This window comes from Ambystoma mexicanum, chromosome 12 (genome assembly GCF_040938575.1).
Source record: "Ambystoma mexicanum isolate Mex_15411 chromosome 12, UKY_AmexF1_1, whole genome shotgun sequence".
Classification (NCBI taxonomy): domain Eukaryota; kingdom Metazoa; phylum Chordata; class Amphibia; order Caudata; family Ambystomatidae; genus Ambystoma; species Ambystoma mexicanum.
Window position 1 is genome coordinate 676,123,005 of NC_090936.1, and position 18,044 is coordinate 676,141,048.

General features: G+C 44.5%; 1 protein-coding gene across 1 annotated transcript in view; it reads right to left on the minus strand.

The window, feature by feature from the left end:
- The window catches only part of REDIC1 (regulator of DNA class I crossover intermediates 1), a 411,382-nt gene that overhangs the window by 208,813 nt on the left and 184,525 nt on the right, over positions 1 to 18,044 (minus strand). Inside the window, exon 3 of the mRNA XM_069630090.1 lies at positions 1,342 to 1,483. Within this exon, the coding sequence (XP_069486191.1) occupies positions 1,342 to 1,483 (142 nt within the window). The remainder of the gene's footprint in view (positions 1 to 1,341; positions 1,484 to 18,044) is intronic.

Here is an 18,044-nt window from a genome sequence, read left to right on the forward strand (position 1 = left end):
CTTTTGGCAGGGAAGAAGAGTACCTCTGTTTTGGTAGAGTTCATTATCAGAGAGGGCAAAGCTATCAAATATTTAATGGCAGAGAGACAGTTGGACATTTTGATAGAGAGATCAGAGGAGAGTTCAGGAAAAGAGAAGAAGATTTGGGTGTCGTCTGCAAAGAGTTGGTACGAGAACCCAAAGGTGGAGATTAGTGGCCTAGGAGCAGAAGTGTAGAGTGTAAAGAGAAGCAGACCCAAGACAGAGCCTAGTGGAACACCAACAGCTAGACGAGTGAGTTGAGGGGTGTTGTTGCTCTAGGAGACAGAGAACTGGCGAGGTGCAAAGTAGGATTCAATTCAGGCAAGGGCTTGATCGCAAATCACAAGAAGAAGGAGTATTAAGGAGATCAGAGTGATTGGCAGCAGACAGGCCAAGGAGAATTAGGAAAGAAGAAGTGCAGAGGCAAATTGGCATATGATACACTGGGTACATCTAGCTTTCCATGAAATGTCAAACATTATCATCCCACATACCAATCACTCAGTAGAATGAACAAAGCCAGTCAGGGAAGTGCACCAGGATATATTGAGATGTCATAGTACTAATGTTAAATGATAAAAGTGCTTTTCCGGTGTTGTAATTGTGATGACGATACAGTCATGCTATTGTGACTGAACTGCTATAAATGTTTATTAACTAAGCAGACACAAAGGTGTATCAGTATTTCTCTTATTATGTGTTGGTATACTTGCAAAACCTTCTAGAAAGTTAAACAGGTGGAAAGTAAGTATATTAACTATTTCCAGAAGCTCAAATAGGACTTTCCTTAGAGAAAATGTGATTTTTACATTTGAGCAAATTTACAATTTACTAAAGCCATAACCAAACATCCCTGAATATGGAAATTGTGGGGCATAACAATGCCAATGTGCTCCTGCATTAACAAACAATGCCTTCATTCCCAAAAGAAGACAAAGTTGCATTGCATGTTTGATCATATGTATAGATTACGCCCTAGGCGCCAATAGTCTGAATTTCACCTTAAACATTTCATATCAGTGCCCTTGATAAGCAAATAATGCACTCTGTAAATTGTCAAATTCTAGCATGCCTACAAAATGAAAAATGTCTTGTTAGAATATGAAAATCCCCTATTCTGGTCCAATAATTAGATTCGAACGTCTGGACTATGTTTAGAAGTAGAATCTATAGGCTTCAGAGAGAATGGACAAACATCCTGAAATGAGATGGGATGCGTCCAAGAATGTGATGCTTTATTACGTGTTCTGTTATTACAAGAATGGAATGATGTCTTAGAATTTACTTCATAATGTTAGAAAAATCAAAAAGCAAACTCACCAGGTTTATCTTTCTTAGCTGCAATCTGATTTACAACACACAGGTTCAGGAGATCTAGACTAATTGCAGACTTTTTGGATGGTGATGCTGAGACTTCCAGAAGTTTCATCTTGGATTTAAGCTTCTTTTTTTCGAAATACTCCTGAAAATTGTTGACAGGAAAGAAGAGCGTAATCCATGTAAAGCAAGATTTTTAAAAAACGAAATAAAATGGGTACACTATTTAACTGAGCTATACAAATTTAAATTATATATTAACAACACTATAGCCATACTGCCTTATGGTCAGCATATAAACATTGCTGCAATCAACGTAAGTAAAGCAAAGCCATTAGAATATATGCACATCTATTTGAGTTTGCCACAGTAGGAACAGTTTTCTTTGACCAGATTTATTTTCTTTTTTAAATTGCTTTCTTGGGAAAAAATATGACAACATGATTTGTCAGGAGGTTAATACAATTCTCTGTGCTCCTGGCACATTGCATGGGGTGACTACTGGACAATCTGGAAACTGTACATGTTAGAGTTCACCATAAAAGGAAAAGGCACTGTATCTCCATATACTGTGCCAATGCACCATGAAGATGTCAGAGCGGATTAGTCACTGAATGTTTTTTCTCTGTATGTTGCCGGTATCCGTCAGACGTTGTTCTGCACCTCTCAAGCCTATGATCTCTTATGCAGTGCATCAGAATTATTAATGACACTATAATGTGTGATTAATAATTTAAAAGCCATTAACACCAGGGCGAAGGCGCCATCCAATGAAGACCTTTGGAAAGCAGCCTTGACTCACTTGTAAAAGCCTGAATTTGTTTCTGAGGCTGGGAGCCTCTTCACTGGTCGCCCATTACTCTGCCTTCCCCCCAGGACCTCTGCCACCTCTTGCCACGCCCTCGCACTGCACATGCCGCCCACCACCAATACCCCCAAAGCAACTTATTACAACCTGCTCCAAGTTATATTACCCTACTGCCTCGCCCTTTGTTCTCAAACCTCGCAGGCAATGCCTCCCAAACCAATACCACAGAAAGGGAAGTGGGGCTCTCAGCTCCCTGCCAAGCTTCCCAGTTCCATGCATGACACCTCAAGCTAGTCCTGTTTCTTGCTTCCATTGCATGCTGGAACTTGTAGTTTCGTTTTTCCCGTTGCAAGGGTGGGCCTACAGGTCCCAGCATGCAGTGCGAAAAAAACCAGGACTAGCTGAAAGATTCCCCATGGAACTGGGAAATATGGCCACTATGCTCTCAAACAGCTCCAACTTCCATTTCTATTGCAGTCATTTTTTTTATTTAACTAAAAATTCAAAGGCCGGCGTTTACTATGGTCCTATTTTTTTATTTTATAAGCACTTATCACCATACAGTGATACTATCTATATAGACTGGATCTAAGAGTTGCAATGCGCTATAACAACGTGGGGCCCTCTTTAATGGCACTCGCATACTCGCTGGGCGGGATGTTACTACACAGTAAGGACAGTACAATCCATCATTACTGATAAATTGATGCACTGGAGTTATTGTATAGAACTGTTGAGTTTGTGTCAGAGTTTATCAGAGACAATGGGAGGTACGATGCTGGGTCCTGCGGGGGTTTGTGTGGTTTAAGGAGGACAGTTATGATAGCTTCCCTCATGGAGGTAGGTAATTTTCCCTGTTCCAGTGACTCCTCCCATGTCTCCAGTAGTCTCGGGGCTAGCTCAGATTTAAACACCTTGCAAAGGTCGAGCGGGATGCCGTCTGACCCGGGGGCTTTGCATGCATGCAGGTCTGAGATGGCTTTTTCGATTTCTTCCGTTGTCAGCGGGAGGTCGAGCATCAATCTATCATTGTCCCCTAATGTCGGTAATGGGAACGAGTCCATGTATGCTAGGAGGTCTGCTTGGGGAACTGTGTCTGCGTTTCCATAGAAGTTGAGATAGAATCGCCAGAAGACTTCATTTATTTCATGTGGTGCAATCTACACGTTCCCATCCTTGTCATTGAAGGTGGTAATATATCTTGAACCCTGACGTCCAGAGCGGGTCCCGCGAGGGAACCTCGTAATAGGGCGGAATGGGATTAACGGCGCCGGCACCATTACCGGCACCGTTAATCCCATTCTGCCGACCTCGTAATGAGGCCCATGGTCTCTAGCCACGCCCCCCTTAAATGTCTTTCTTATATGCCCAGTATATCTGGACCTAAGAAAAATGTACTTTAGGCCTTGGTTCCTGAGAGCTGGGATAAGATCTGCAATAAATGCTATGGCCACGTGTGAAAGTTCTGACAATGCTTTAATAGCATGCACCATTTCAAAATATTTGCACAGAGTAGTTTAGGAGAAACCACCTCTTAATCAAAGCCCCACGAACTGCGAGCTTGCACACTGTACCCTGTTGGTAGTATTCCCTTAGATTGCACACGGACTTAGACTTTGTCTTAAAGGAAAACATTTTTTAAACTGTGATTTGTAGATATGTTTATGATTTCTGTCAGTTTTTAATGATTATAATTTATCTTTCCAACGTTTACAATGTATTGAGATTAAACAAAATGGATTTGTTGTTATGTTATACCATTTATGTCTGTATAGTTATGATGTTCCGTCCATAAGTATTAATAAACTGAACTGAACTAATGGTGCCATTATCTGAAAAGCACATGCAGCAATTCAATATTGAATGACTTACCAAGAATATATGAATACAAAAAAAAATATCTGAACGCTGCACAGGTTCTGTAGACAGCGGTCTGTAATTGGGTACTTCTCTATTTTTTGTTCTCTGGGAACTAGTACAATTGTGAGAAAACGTCCATGGTATGTACAACAAAAGAGAGAACTGGTTACCCCTCCCTTATATCCACATTCTTGGTATAGGCCAAAAGCTTAATACCGTGTATAATTATAAAACCTTATTACAACAAGCACTTGTATTCCACAAAATTATTTATTCAATCATAAAAACAAGATCATTTTTCGATAAAAAAAAACAGTTTCTTTGATCATGGATAGCGAAAACAGAAGAATGCTATTTCACTTCTATTTCACTTCTAGAGGGGGTTAGTGTGTGACTTTGATTCTTGTACAACATATACAATATTTTCTAGTTAGTAATACAGAACGAAAAATAGCCCTGGGCCTTATTTTTCAAAACACTTCTTATTTATGGATATTGACACCAGAGGACCAAATCCTACTAAAGTCATAGTAATTGCTTTTTATGAGAGGCACTTTAAGTCTGGCCTCTGAGATGGTTCAGGCTCTTAAGTATGGCCTCGAGGATGGTCTATATATGTTTCGGCCCTTGTGTCTTTTAGGCGTTACCTCTAACGTTTACTGACAATCTTTTAACAGCCCTCCTTCAGGACGAAGTTGTTGCTTAACATCATGACTTAATAAAAATAAACATTACTGCTGTCTGAAGAAGGCCTGTTAAATGATTGTCAGTAAGCGTTAGGTAACCCCTAAAGACACAAGGGCCGAAACATATGTAGACCATCCTCAAGGCCATACTTAACAGCCTGAACCATCTTGGAGGCCAAACTTAAAGAGCCTCTCATAAAAACGATTTACTATGACTTTGGTAGGATTTGGTCCTCTGGTGTCACTATCCGTAAAGAAGAATTGTTTTGAAAAATCTGTATGACTAACTAGAAAATATTGTATATGTTGTACAAGAATCAAAGTCACACACTAACCCCCTCTAGAAGTGAAATAGAAGTGAAATAGCATTCTTCTGTTTTCGCTATCCATGTACTAACCCCCTCACAAATATATCTTTGATGTATGTGAAAAACTATCATTGAAATAGCATTCTTTTGTTTTCGATATATCCATGATCAAAGAAACTGTTTTTTTACTGAAAAATGTTCTTGTTTTTTATGATTGAATAAAGAATTTTGTGAAATACAAGTGCTTGTTGCTTGTCCTTCCACCTATGGGCACTTGCAGTGCTGGAGCTGCACAGCTGAGACTCACCTGTATTTTGCTACGCTGGCTGTTTTGCCACCCTTCTCCAGCCGCGACCCCTGCCTCTTCCTCTGGAAGGGAAGAAGGTGTCTGTTCTGTCTTGCCAATAAGAATGTTGGTCTCATGGTTGATGGGACCGCCTGTCCAGGTAATAACGGTTGGAGGAGCAGCCCCTGCCTCGTCCAGCCCGTGAAAAAACCTTTATCGAAAAGACTATTTTTATTGAGGCTTGTGCCTTGTCAAGAGCAGTGAATGTTCTCACGAATTATGCCATTTCCCTGACAAAGGGGTTGCCGAATAATAATCCCTGAGAGGCTAGACCTGATTCGGTGGTGGCAAGCTCTCATAGCTTGGGATCTATTTTCATGAGAATGCCTTTCCTGCGCTCAGTTGAAATAGCACAGTTTGTGTTTCCGAGCAGGCAGAGGGCTTGTCGAGACCACCCTGACAGAGTGACGGGCTCAATAGCCTTTCCCGTGCCCAAGGATTCTTCTGAAAGGTCCAGAAGTTTGGCTAGAGAACCAGTGATAGCAAGGATTTTGTCCTGTAAGGACTTCCAGGCCCTATCGATCCCGTTTTTTGGATCTTTGTTATTCTTTCTGAGGAAGGTGATCATTTTAGCATCGAGCTCTGGGGTGAGGGCCACCTTCGCTGGAATATCTGGGCGAGGGCATTCTGCCTTTAGCTTGGTTCGGACTTCTTTATCTTGGTTCGGACTTCTTTATCTAAGGGCTGGTGGAGCCGATCCCTGATCTAGTCCATAGCTCTGGATGACGGAACCAAGTCTGAGGATCTAGTGTGAATCAAGTCCTCTGGGACAAACATACATTCTGAAGCGGGCTGTTCATTGGGTATTTGCTTTCGAATGGGGCCTGCCAAATTCCCGGATGTGCTGGGTATCGAGGGCTTACCTTGGTCCTCTTTGTCCTCAGTTGTTTGAGGGGTTTGATCATTATCATCATCTGTGCCCTGTTGATGTTCCTTCGGGCTCAAGGGTCTGTCACCCGTTTTGTTCTCCTCCGGATCAGAGGGTCTTAAGGCGGAAGGGGTCTCCTTCCTATCCAGGAAGGTTTTTTGAAGCCTTGCAAAGGTATCCTTAATAGCAGCTTTGGCTGTGGCTGGCTCTGTCGGGCTCGGGTGGGTCAAAGAGGCATCTTTCGTCTTTCTAACCGGTCTACTTCCCCCTGGAAGAGCGCTCTTTCTTTTATGAGCATTCTCCTTTGTGTTGACGGGCACACTCCTGAGGTGTACCATCAAGACATAGAGACATACCATCAAGACATCAAGACATATTTTAATTGGGACAAGCATGTCTGCTACAGCCCTTTTAATGGTGGTCTCAACAGATGAGCCGAGGACTTGTTTGAAACTGGCTGCTAAAGCCAAAAATTGCTCTGGGGAGGCCTCCCTGTCCTCTGACCATTCCTCGTCAGCCTGAGGGGTGTACTCCTCCGCCATTGGTTACTTCTTTTGCCCTGTGTATATATATTAGTCTGATGGCCAAATATATGTGCAGAGCCAAGCTGCTATATATATATACATATATATATATATATTGTAGACAGCGTCTATGCCTTCTTTATGCTGTCTCTTGTTTTTTTTGTTTTTTGTTTTTTTAAATAAGCAGTTGATAGATAATCAGAGTGTATAACCTCTCCTGTGATGTCTCCGATGCTCGGCGAACGTTAGTTCCCTTTGATTTCAAGGAAATACGTCACTGAAATGGGAGAAAAAGATGAAAGGACCACGCAAAGCAGCCCCCCCCCCCTTGCTGGGTTTGCGGCATGATCACTTCAGGGAAGGAACAAACACATGTAGCTAGGAGGCCGCACAAGGCTTCCTGTTCCCCTGGTACCTCGATGAAGCGCGTTGGTGTCGGAGGGGGCACGGACCCTGCGTGGCTCTCAATACGCACTGCACTCTCTTAGGAAACTGTGAAAACTGAGAGGAGGCGGACGGCGCTCAGAGCCTTCCCTTCCAGCGCAACCAACTTCAAGAGGCGTGCGACACAGAGGCTCAGAGTGCTGTGCTAAGGCGCATGATAAAGGAGAACAACTGGCAGGGGAGCGTGAACGCTCCTCTTTACAATAAATTATCATAGATAAACTATCACAAATACAAATACAACCCCAATAAGTGAAAAATCTCTCACGGAAAGAGTTATTTAAGGAGTTGAATAAAAGACTACTTATCTCTTGATGTGACCAGCGAAGAAAGAGGAAGTGGAGAAAGGGCTGCTGTCATTTGAATGGACAAAACCACACTGCATTGTCTGTTATGGGTCACATGTTCTGTGGCCATAGTTCATAATTTCAAGGACCTATGGAAAATTCAGTTTTTTCTTAAGGAGCTCCAATATACTTTTGGACCTTATTATTTATACATTTTTCTGGACATTTTTCTAGGGATTTCAGCACATGTGTAAGTCGTGTTGTGTTTTATGAACCTTGGCATGCTAAAATCTTGCTGCAGAACTTCTATTGTTAATCTTGATTTAAAGAAAGAGAAGCATAATGTGATCCTCCGGTCTTGACATAGCATTGTATGGACTTCTCTGATACTGTAATGTCTTAGCCTTGATTCTACTCCTAAACTCCTGAAGAGGTTCGCTGAGGTCTATGAGGCATTTATTAAATCAAGCAGGAACTATGAAAGGCTTCAACTTTAGGTTTGCGAAACTATCAAAAATATGTTATCCTTTAATGGAAGGATGAGATGGGTTTTCTCTGGGATTTCTGACTCAAGTGCGCACCGCCCTGCTGCAGCACTGCACTGGATCCTGTTCTGTCAAGCTTGCAACTTATTTACATTCAGTAGTTGCTATTGCTCTGTTAGAAGGAAAAGCAGATCATTCAGTTCTGGGCCACTCTCTTACAGTAGCAGTACCTCATGCCGTTTTGCCATTACTTGTAAAAGGAAAGAAACAGCATATTTACAACTCACATTTAACTAAATAAGAGAAATTGCTTTTAGCTGCTACTAATAAAACTGTGACTAAATGTTCTATTTTCACCCTTGCTCCTCTGCTCCTGACGAGGACCCTGAACACTGTTTATTAGTTAGTGAAAACCTTTTGACTCCAAGAGTTGATTTGAAAGATTCTGTTTGTTGACAGATCTTGTCTGAGGAATTCTCGCGGGAGAATGGGCAGTTTATACAGTTTGTGCTCAGTTTGAAATTTCAGAAGCATTCCAATTGCCAAATGTTCACTCTGCACAGGTTGCTGACCTGGTTGCTCTTACCCGAGCTTGCATTTTGGCAAAGGATATATCTGCCATGATATATACCGATTCTCGTTGTGCCTACTGCTTATGATGTTAGTATACTGAGGAAATAATGTGGCTAACTGGCATTAGCTGGTACATGCACATATAATGGTTCTTTTGTTGCCGCTTTACTGGAAGCTCTGTTGTTGCCTTCTGCAATCGCCAGAAATTCTATTTCTGATAAATCATCTTTAACAGCAGGCTTAGAATGGCCCAGCTTATGATGATGTCCTCATCTTTTATGAAGTGGATCACTGATAAATTGTAACATGATCCAGACGGCTAAATGGTTGCGCATACAAAGCCTTTACTGTATATTCCTATATCCTGACTGGCTCATCCAGTGAAGAAATGTGATATCTCTCAAAGCTATTGCAGGTTGGTGTATCTAGCTCATAATTTGTGTTAAGCTGCTAGAACCGTCCCCTTCTGGCTACTGTGAGGAGGAGCCAGGAATGAGACAGAGATTCATGGTGTTTGCCATAAACTTTTATTGAATAATAAAGAGTTGAAAAATTCCTCACTGTCTCTAATCTAGGAGGTATTTCCCTACCTCAACCAAGACTAAAAAACACCTGGTATACTCTCCTGCCAGGTTCTCTCATATCTGCATTCACTGCAATTCAGGACCCTTAGGTGATGGGTCTTCCTTGTGATTCTCTAACTGACAAAAAAAACGGATATACTCTCCCTGCCAGGTTACTTTCCACATTCAATGTAGTTTGCTTCTCACACTTGGCTTTGCCTGGCATACTCTCCTACCAGGACTTTCTTGTGTAGTTTGTTTTATACACTTGGCTTTCTTCTACCTGATCCGTGAGGCGGCATATACACTCAAATGACCCGGTATCTCATCTGCTTTCCCTGGGCTTACCGGGAGTGTTTTCAGCATCTCTCTGCCTGCGCCTTCTTCAAACTGCTGTCTGGATGGGCATATGGGCAAACCATTCATGCTTGTTTCAATCTTATCCGCTCTGTGTGACTCCTATGGCCTTGGGCTGCCAAGCGACGAGTCTCTGTGCACGCACTGGCTGGCGGGATGTTCTGTCAGCCATACGGCTCTCGCTTCCTCCGTTGCCAGAAACAAAGCGGAATGCCTCCTCTGATCCGGTTTCCACTCCCGCTGCTTACACCAGTCTCTGCAGGGACATCAGCTGACGGTCCGCTTCTAGCAGATACCTCAACGTTCATGCAAGCTGTGTTTCTTTCCAGCCTCCCTCTCAGCTGTTTCTCCTTCTCTCCCGGTGACTCCTCCACCTGCTTCTGTGACATCTCCCGTTTCTCCATTTTACTTTTGGCTTCAGTGATGTCACTTTAAACTTCTTGGCACCACGCAGCAGCTTAAAAAAACTAGACTGCTGCGTTGGTTTGCCGTTTCTGGTATTCCTTGTTACTCCCTTCCTCCTCCTCTTCTCGGTACTTCTAAAGGAGAAGTATGCAGGAAATGGGTAATGTTTACCAGTCACAGTCTTTACTTCAGTTTGGCAATATGCAATAAGGCTTTGGGGCTAACAGGAGGTCTAGAATATTGTAGAATATCTGAGGCATACAATGTATCACCTGAGGATCTCCCACTCCCCGTACATGGGTCGTCTCCCCCCTTGGTCCTCCTGCAGATAGCCAACGCAGAGGGTCAGAGTCAGGCATCTTTTGCCTTTCCCTGGCTTCCGGAGGAGAGACTCTCCCTAGAGAAAAAGTGATGATATCCTCAGATTCTTCACACTAACCTGTTCTGGCGGTCCGTTTTTGAATATTCTGGTGGATTTGATTCAGTTCCAGGTCTTAGCAGTTTGGCATTTGCCAAGCTGCATTTACTGCACAGGCCCCTCTTTTGAGGGACTCATTGCACCATTTCTGGTTGTATCTCTTGTCTGCCTCCTCTGTTACAATCGAAGGAGGAGGGAGCCCTTAACCTTCCCACCACATTTTTTCACCACCCTCTATGCTCAAAGAGCGATTCCCCAGTCATCCCCTGTTGTTGTGAAAGATGCATCAGCCCCACCTACCTTAATGTTCAGCACCAGAGAGGTCATCCAGCTCCCTGCTTCTGGGTCCACTACCTCATGCCCTTATATGCCCCTTTCTGCCGCAGAAAACTGTCACTGCCACACTGCCATTAGGAGCATGGTATAGACATGTGCAGCAATATTAGCATGACTAATACTGCCACTGCTAATGTTAGCACTGTTAAGACTGGTTACCATTTTATTCAACTACCAAACTGTCTGTCATTTGAATTTTGTCTGGTGGTTGTTGACATGTTTTCTGCGTGAGAGAAAGCCTATCGATGTAGAAAGGCTTACTGTGTCACTGTGGCAAAGATAATTCCGACAGAACTTATTCCTCAATTTGGCGATCCTGCAATTATAGACAGTGACAGAGGTACACACTTTAATGATAAGTGATATTTGCAAGACTTTTAATATTTCTCAAAATGTTTTATTGTGCTAACCATCCTTAATCACCCTTAATCGAGTGGGGCGGTAGAACACCAAAATGGCACTATAAAGAATAGGTTATCCAAGGTCGTCAAGAGACGGGCCTCAAGTGGCTTGAAGCCATACCCTTAGTTCTGCCTTATACCCGAAATAATACCAACACAAAGCATGGATTGTCATCACATGAAATTATGAATCGATGCCCCAAATGCATGGTCGCCACCACTCCTCCACTGGCAGACAGTCTAAATCTTACTTTGGAGGTTAAGGCTATTAAGGACTTTATAAAGGCTATCAGATTTCTCTGTCTGCAGGTCAAGGAAGGATTGTCAAAACCTCCTGACAGACTCTGCCACTCTTCAAGCCTGGAGTTTACCTGCAAGTTTAACAGAGACAATCGGTGTGGGTATGTTTTACCAATTTTTTTTAATCATGGCAATCTGACCAAACATTAATTTGCCTGGGTTTTTTTCCCCCCGCCTGATTTGCATATGGTTTTTCCCCTTCTGTAATGGCTTGACAAGCTGAAAAACGATGGTCTGGAAGGTTGCCCAGAGCTTTGCCCGTGGTTATGATTAATTCAAAACCTTCCAGCCATCAACTTTCTGTTTTGCTAAAGTCACCCCGAGTGGGAGGGGTATGCCCAGACGTGGGTCCCGAGTCTGCCGGGCCTAGAGACCGAAGCTACTCCTCACTGATGACTCCCAACAAGGCTGAAACATTTCTGGGGATGCTTGTGGTCTCGTGCAGAAGGGATGTGACCTAGCAGTTTGGGCTGGACTGCCCCTTTTGGGGTAGGACCAAGCCTGATTTGCATATGGTTTTCCCCTTCTGTAATGGCTTGGCAGGCTGAAAAACGATGGTCTGGAGGGTTGCCCAGAGCTTTGCCCGTGGTTATGATTTATTCAAAACCTTCCAGCTATCAACTTTCTGTTTTGCTAAAGTCACCCCGAGTGGGACGGGTATGCCCAGACGTGGGTCCCGAGTCTGCCGGGCCTAGAGACCGAAGCTACTCCTCACTGATGACGCCCAACAAGGCTGAAACATGTCTGGGGATGCTTGTGGTCTCGTGTAGAAGGGATGTGACCTAGCAGTTTGGGCTGGACTGCCCCTTTTGGGGTAGGACCAAGCCTGATTTGCATATGGTTTTTCCCCTTCTGTAATGGCTTGGCAGGCTGAAAAACGATGGCCTGGAGGGTTGCCCAGAGCTTTGCCCGTGGTTATGATTAATTCAAAACCTTCCAGCCATCAGCTTTCTGTTTTGCTAAAGTCACCCCGAGTGGGACGGTTATGCCCAGACGTGGGTCCCGAGTCTGCCGGGCCTAGAGACCGAAGCTACTCCTCACTGATGACGCCCAACAAGGCTGAAACATGTCTGGGGATGCTTGTGGTCTCGTGCAGAAGGGATGTGACCTAGCAGTTTGGGCTGGACTGCCCATGTTTGGGGTAGGACCAAGCCTGATTTGCATATGGTTTTTCCCCTTCTGTAATGGCTTGGCAGGCTGAAAAACGATGGTCTGGAGGGTTGCCCAGAGCTTTGCCCGTGGTTATGATTTATTCAAAACCTTCCAGCCATCAACTTTCTGTTTTGCTAAAGTCACCCCGAGTGGGACGGGTATGCCCAGACGTGGGTCTCGAGTCTGCCGGGCCTAGAGACCGAAGCTACTCCTCACTGATGACGCCCAACAAGGCTGAAACATGTCTGGGGATGCTTGTGGTCTCGTGCAGAAGGGATGTGACCTGGCAGTTTGGGCTGGACTGCCCCTTTTGGGGTAGGACCAAGCCTGATTTGCATATGGTTTTTCCCCTTCTGTAATGGCTTGGCAGGCTGAAAAACGATGGTCTGGAGGGTTGCCCAGAGCTTTGCCCGTGGTTATGATTTATTCAAAACCTTCCAGCCATCAACTTTCTGTTTTGCTAAAGTCACCCCGAGTGGGACGGGTATGCCCAGACGTGGGTCCCGAGTCTGCCGGGCCTAGAGACCGAAGCTACTCCTCACTGATGACGCCCAACAAGGCTGAAACATGTCTGGGGATGCTTGTGGTCTCGTGCAGAAGGGATGTGACCTAGCAGTTTGGGCTGGACGGCCCCTTTTGGGGTAGGACCAAGCCTGATTTGCATATGGTTTTTCCCCTTCTGTAATGGCTTGGCAGGCTGAAAAACGATGGTCTGGAGGGTTGCCCAGAGCTTTGCCCGTGGTTATGATTAATTCAAAACCTTCCAGCCATCAACTTTCTGTTTTGCTAAAGTCACCCCGAGTGGGACGGGTATGCCCAGACGTCGGTCCCGAGTCTGCCGGGCCTAGAGACCGAAGCTACTCCTCACTGATGACGCCCAACAAGGCTGAAACATTTCTGGGGATGCTTGTGGTCTCGTGCAGAAGGGATGTGACCTAGCAGTTTGGGCTGGACTGCCCCTTTTGGGGTAGGACCAAGCCTGATTTGCATATGGTTTTTCCCCTTCTGTAATGGCTTGGCAGGCTGAAAAACGATGGTCTGGAGGGTTGCCCAGAGCTTTGCCCGTGGTTATGATTAATTCAAAACCTTCCTGCCATCAACTTTCTGTTTTGCTAAAGTCACCCCGAGTGGGACGGGTATGCCCAGACATGGGTCCCGAGTCTGCCGGGCCTAGAGACCGAAGCTACTGCTCACTGATGACGCCCAACAAGGCTGAAACATGTCTGGGGATGCTTGTGGTCTCGTGCAGAAGGGATGTGACCTAGCAGTTTGGGCTGGACTGCCCCTTTTGGGGTAGGACCAAGCCTGATTTGCATATGGTTTTTCCCCTTCTGTAATGGCTTGGCAGGCTGAAAAACGATGGTCTGGAGGGTTGCCCAGAGCTTTGCCCGTGGTTATGATTAATTCAAAACCTTCCAGCCATCAACTTTCTGTTTTGCTAAAGTCACCCCGAGTGGGACGGGTATGCCCAGACGTGGGTCCCGAGTCTGCCGGGCCTAGAGACCGAAGCTACTCCTCACTGATGACGCCCAAAAAGGCTGAAACATGTCTGGGGATGCTTGTGGTCTCGTGCAGAAGGGATGTGACCTAGCAGTTTGGGCTGGACTCCCCCTTTTGGGGTAGGACCAAGCCTGATTTGCATATGGTTTTTCCCCTTCTGTAATGGCTTGGCAGGCTGAAAAACGATGGTCTGGAGGGTTGCCCAGAGCTTTGCCCGTGGATATGATTAATTCAAAACCTTCCAGCCATCAACTTTCTGTTTGCTCCAATTTTATGGAAGCAGGGGATATCCCAGCACCCCAAAATTGCAAAATATCAAACATGTGGAGCGGGGGACACCCCTGCATATCCTGCTCTCCATGGTTGGTATTTTGCAATACATGCGACCAAATTGCCCCGAAGACCAAATTACCCATGCAAAATTCGGCCAAATTGGTCATTAGGCCAATTGTTTTGGGTCAAATAGGCTAATACCAGAATATCAGTGCTGCTGCCATGCTGGCGCAGACCCTTTCTGATCCTGCTTACAATCCGGACCATCATCAAGTGCAAGGGTCATCCAAAGTGGCCCATGTCTACAACTATCAGAAAGTGCATCCTCCATCTCAAACATTGGAGTTGACTACGGCATTTCAAAAGCCCTTGCTTCACTCAATTCTGGAGAGACAGCAAAATCAGGATCATCCCCATCTGATGCTTCATCTGTACACGATCCTGCTGCAACGAGTGCCACAACTTCTGTGATTGTTTAAAGTAGTGGTGTAACTACAGCACAGGCTTTATTGTCAGCTTCAGTAGATGGTGCAGTCTTATCCTCCGTGAATGCTGATACAGAAGCCAAGATAGAGCCAGTCCCAGCTTCTGCTCTCCAAGTTTCTGAATCTGCAATTCAGTGCAAATATAATTTCCGTCCATGTAGGGTATGGTTCAGTGATTACATTTTCTATTGTCATAAAACAAACATTGCTGTCTGCACCACATGAATAGAATAACCCCATATAACTAAAAACCTATTGAGCAGGCTAAGAGTGTGAGAAACAGAAGGTGGAGCTGCAAGGAGCTCTTTTGAAAAAGAAATGTCGGTCTTTCTCTTTATAATTTCATCACTGGAATAATCATGAGCATCCTAATGTTGGTTCTCTTGTACGATTGTTCCTAAATAATGGAAGACATTGTTGAGTTTCCTGTTCCTCCATTGGCACATCGAGATGACAATCTCTGTTTATGGTCAGCACTGCTGTTCCTTCTGCTAAAAGACTTGTATACATCATATCAACTCATTGAAAGTCTGTGAGGATGGGGAAAACATTTGAACTGTACTAGGCATCCCGCATTCTGGAGATTTCAGAATCAAACTGGACAGAATTATTTGAAAATATGCCTTTCCTATTTCTTAGCTTTGTTATTCGCCATGACTATTGGTGCCTTTGGCACTTCTTGTCATCCATTCAGGTCCCCAATTCGCATCTAAGGATAAAAAAAAACAGCTTCCTACAGGCTACCTACCAATATTTTTGCATATCAAACACATCATACTGCACACATCTTCCACATGACATTGATTCTAGATTTCTTATGGCGCCAACTGTTTTTAACTGTAGCGACATTGAGACTAATTTCAAAATCCTATGATTCAAAGCCTTGTTCTGGTCATTATTCGCAATTGGATTGTTCAGGTTTGCCAAGTGTTCCCCTTTGTGAGCTGCTTCGTAAGAGACCTGTTGCCAATCGATTACCATGTCCTACAAGAGGACCTCTTTGCTACAGTAATCATGGCTCCCTAATTATGGGAATAAGTGAATCCAAATGCTCTGTCTACGAAGAAAACCATTACTATCAATGGTGTATCTTTCTTTTTGGCAAAAGATTTTTTTTTAATGAATCCAATTATGCACTGAACCTATTTCAAATGTGGAGTTTTGGTCTACAGCTGGGTTCCAATTAATTTGAATGGAAGTTGTTATGTGGGTTATGTGCTACCTACCATCAGGCACTTTGCTAAGTTTCCATCTCCCCAAGAAATTAAAGGGAATCAATTGAGTCCCGCGTCTATTTTCCACAACACCAGACATTAATGAAATGTGTCATATCTATCCATTCACAGGTCAAGGAAGACAAAAGCCCCATAACAACTATATCAATCAATGGAACCCAGACATTGGGTTTATGCAACAGTGCATCAGCAAAAGACTTCCCTAATACCATGCTGGAAGAATACCTACCAGGTTCTTCTGATCATGAACAATGTTGTTACATGCCATGAATAACCCACCTGGATACTCACATCACACTGTAATGGGGAATAGAGGCTACTACAGATGATCTGCCATCTACTTATCTCTTGTGTTCTGTCTGCACTACTATTCTATATTATTAGATCAGGTGAGGTATCTAAATGTGACAGTGCAGGCATTTGTTTGAAAAAATATGGTACAAGTAGCAAATTCTCATCTTAAAATAAATTGCTAAACTGCTAACACAATGCACATCATAGGTAGAAAATTGGTCATGGTGGAAGAAGCATCAAATTGTTGGTTAGCAATGGGGGGAACTGCTGGTAAGATGTGATCTGGTTCTGTGGAAAACATTATATAATCAAACAAATATATCCTCCTAGAGTTGATTGTGTTGTAGGACAAATTTCCCCAGGATGTAACACCCTTCCTCACTGGGCTGCCAATGAAAATGATCAAGAAATGCTTTCTTCAAACCTGCAGCCCCCACCACTGCCACTCCCCACACTGCAATAGTATACACAGATTAAATCAAATGATTAATCTTTCCATCCCTCACTTTGAAGGGTAGATATGGTAGTCACACTCTGCTACTGTTAGGCTAATGATGAACAGTGCATCAACACCTTTATGCAGGCAGTGGCTGCCCTCCTTGATATGGAGAAGGCTTTTGACTCCATTGAGTGGGATTACCTGTTTGAGGTGCTGGCTTAGGTGGGTGTCTCGGCATACTATCTGGAGGCGGTGTGGTTGCTCTATGCGTGCTCCAGTGTGCAAATTAATATAGGCAACACGTGGTCTGCATTGTTTAAGCTTGGGAGGGGACCAGGCAAGGCTGCCCCCTCTTGCCATTGCTATTAGCGATTGCGATAGAGGTGCTGGCTAGGAGATTGAGAAAGTTTCATGGACAGAGAGGACTAACTATGGGGGGACGAGCAAACTGGTGTCTTTATATACAGATGATGCAGTGATATACATTAAGGACCCAGCGACTTATCTCGTGCCGATTACACAGGAAATAACCGAGTTCAGTAGGGCATCTGGACTCCTGCTGAATCGATGTAAGTCCTCCTTGTTCCTCCTGAACGAGGCGACCACTCGCCTACGGGAAATGTAAGGTTTTAACTGGGAACAAGAGGTTGTGACGTATTTGGGAGTGAAGGTTAGCAAGGAGGCACAATCCTTGATACACAACAACCATAGGAGCTACATGCGGGATTAACAATCTAAGGTGGATAGATGGTGTAGACTCCCATTCACTGTAATGAGTAGGGTAGCTCTAGCCAAGATGGTGGTGGTATCCAAGCTACTTTATATCTTTCAGAATATTCCTGTGTGGCGTGGGACGAGTTACTTTGGAGAGGTCCGCTCCCAAATTATCAAGCTGGCATGGCACCCTAAGGCACCACTCATAAATTGGGAGACGCTGGTGCTTTCCTGAGATCAGGGGGAAGATGGGGGCTCCCGACATGGAAGTATATTTTTTGGCGGCCCAGGTGTCCTTTGCAAGGTTCTGGGTGACGGGGGCACAGCAGACACCTCATGTGCGTATAGAGAGCGGCTCCGTCCACCCCCACACATTGCAGGGAGTATTGATCTCAGGAAAAGTGAGGGATAAATGCAGGTTCGACCCGGTGACATGTACGGTGCATGCATGGAAGAGAGCACTGGTAAAGATGGGAGTGGATCTCCCGTTTGACCCAGGGATTTCGTTGTGGCAGGTAGAAGCTCTGGCACCGACATGCGAAAAGGCCCTGATACGGGAATGGGAGGGGGCAGGAATACATCGACAGGACGATATGTATCCGAATGGCAGGTTTGTGACACAAGAGGAGTTTACGGCCAGGATGG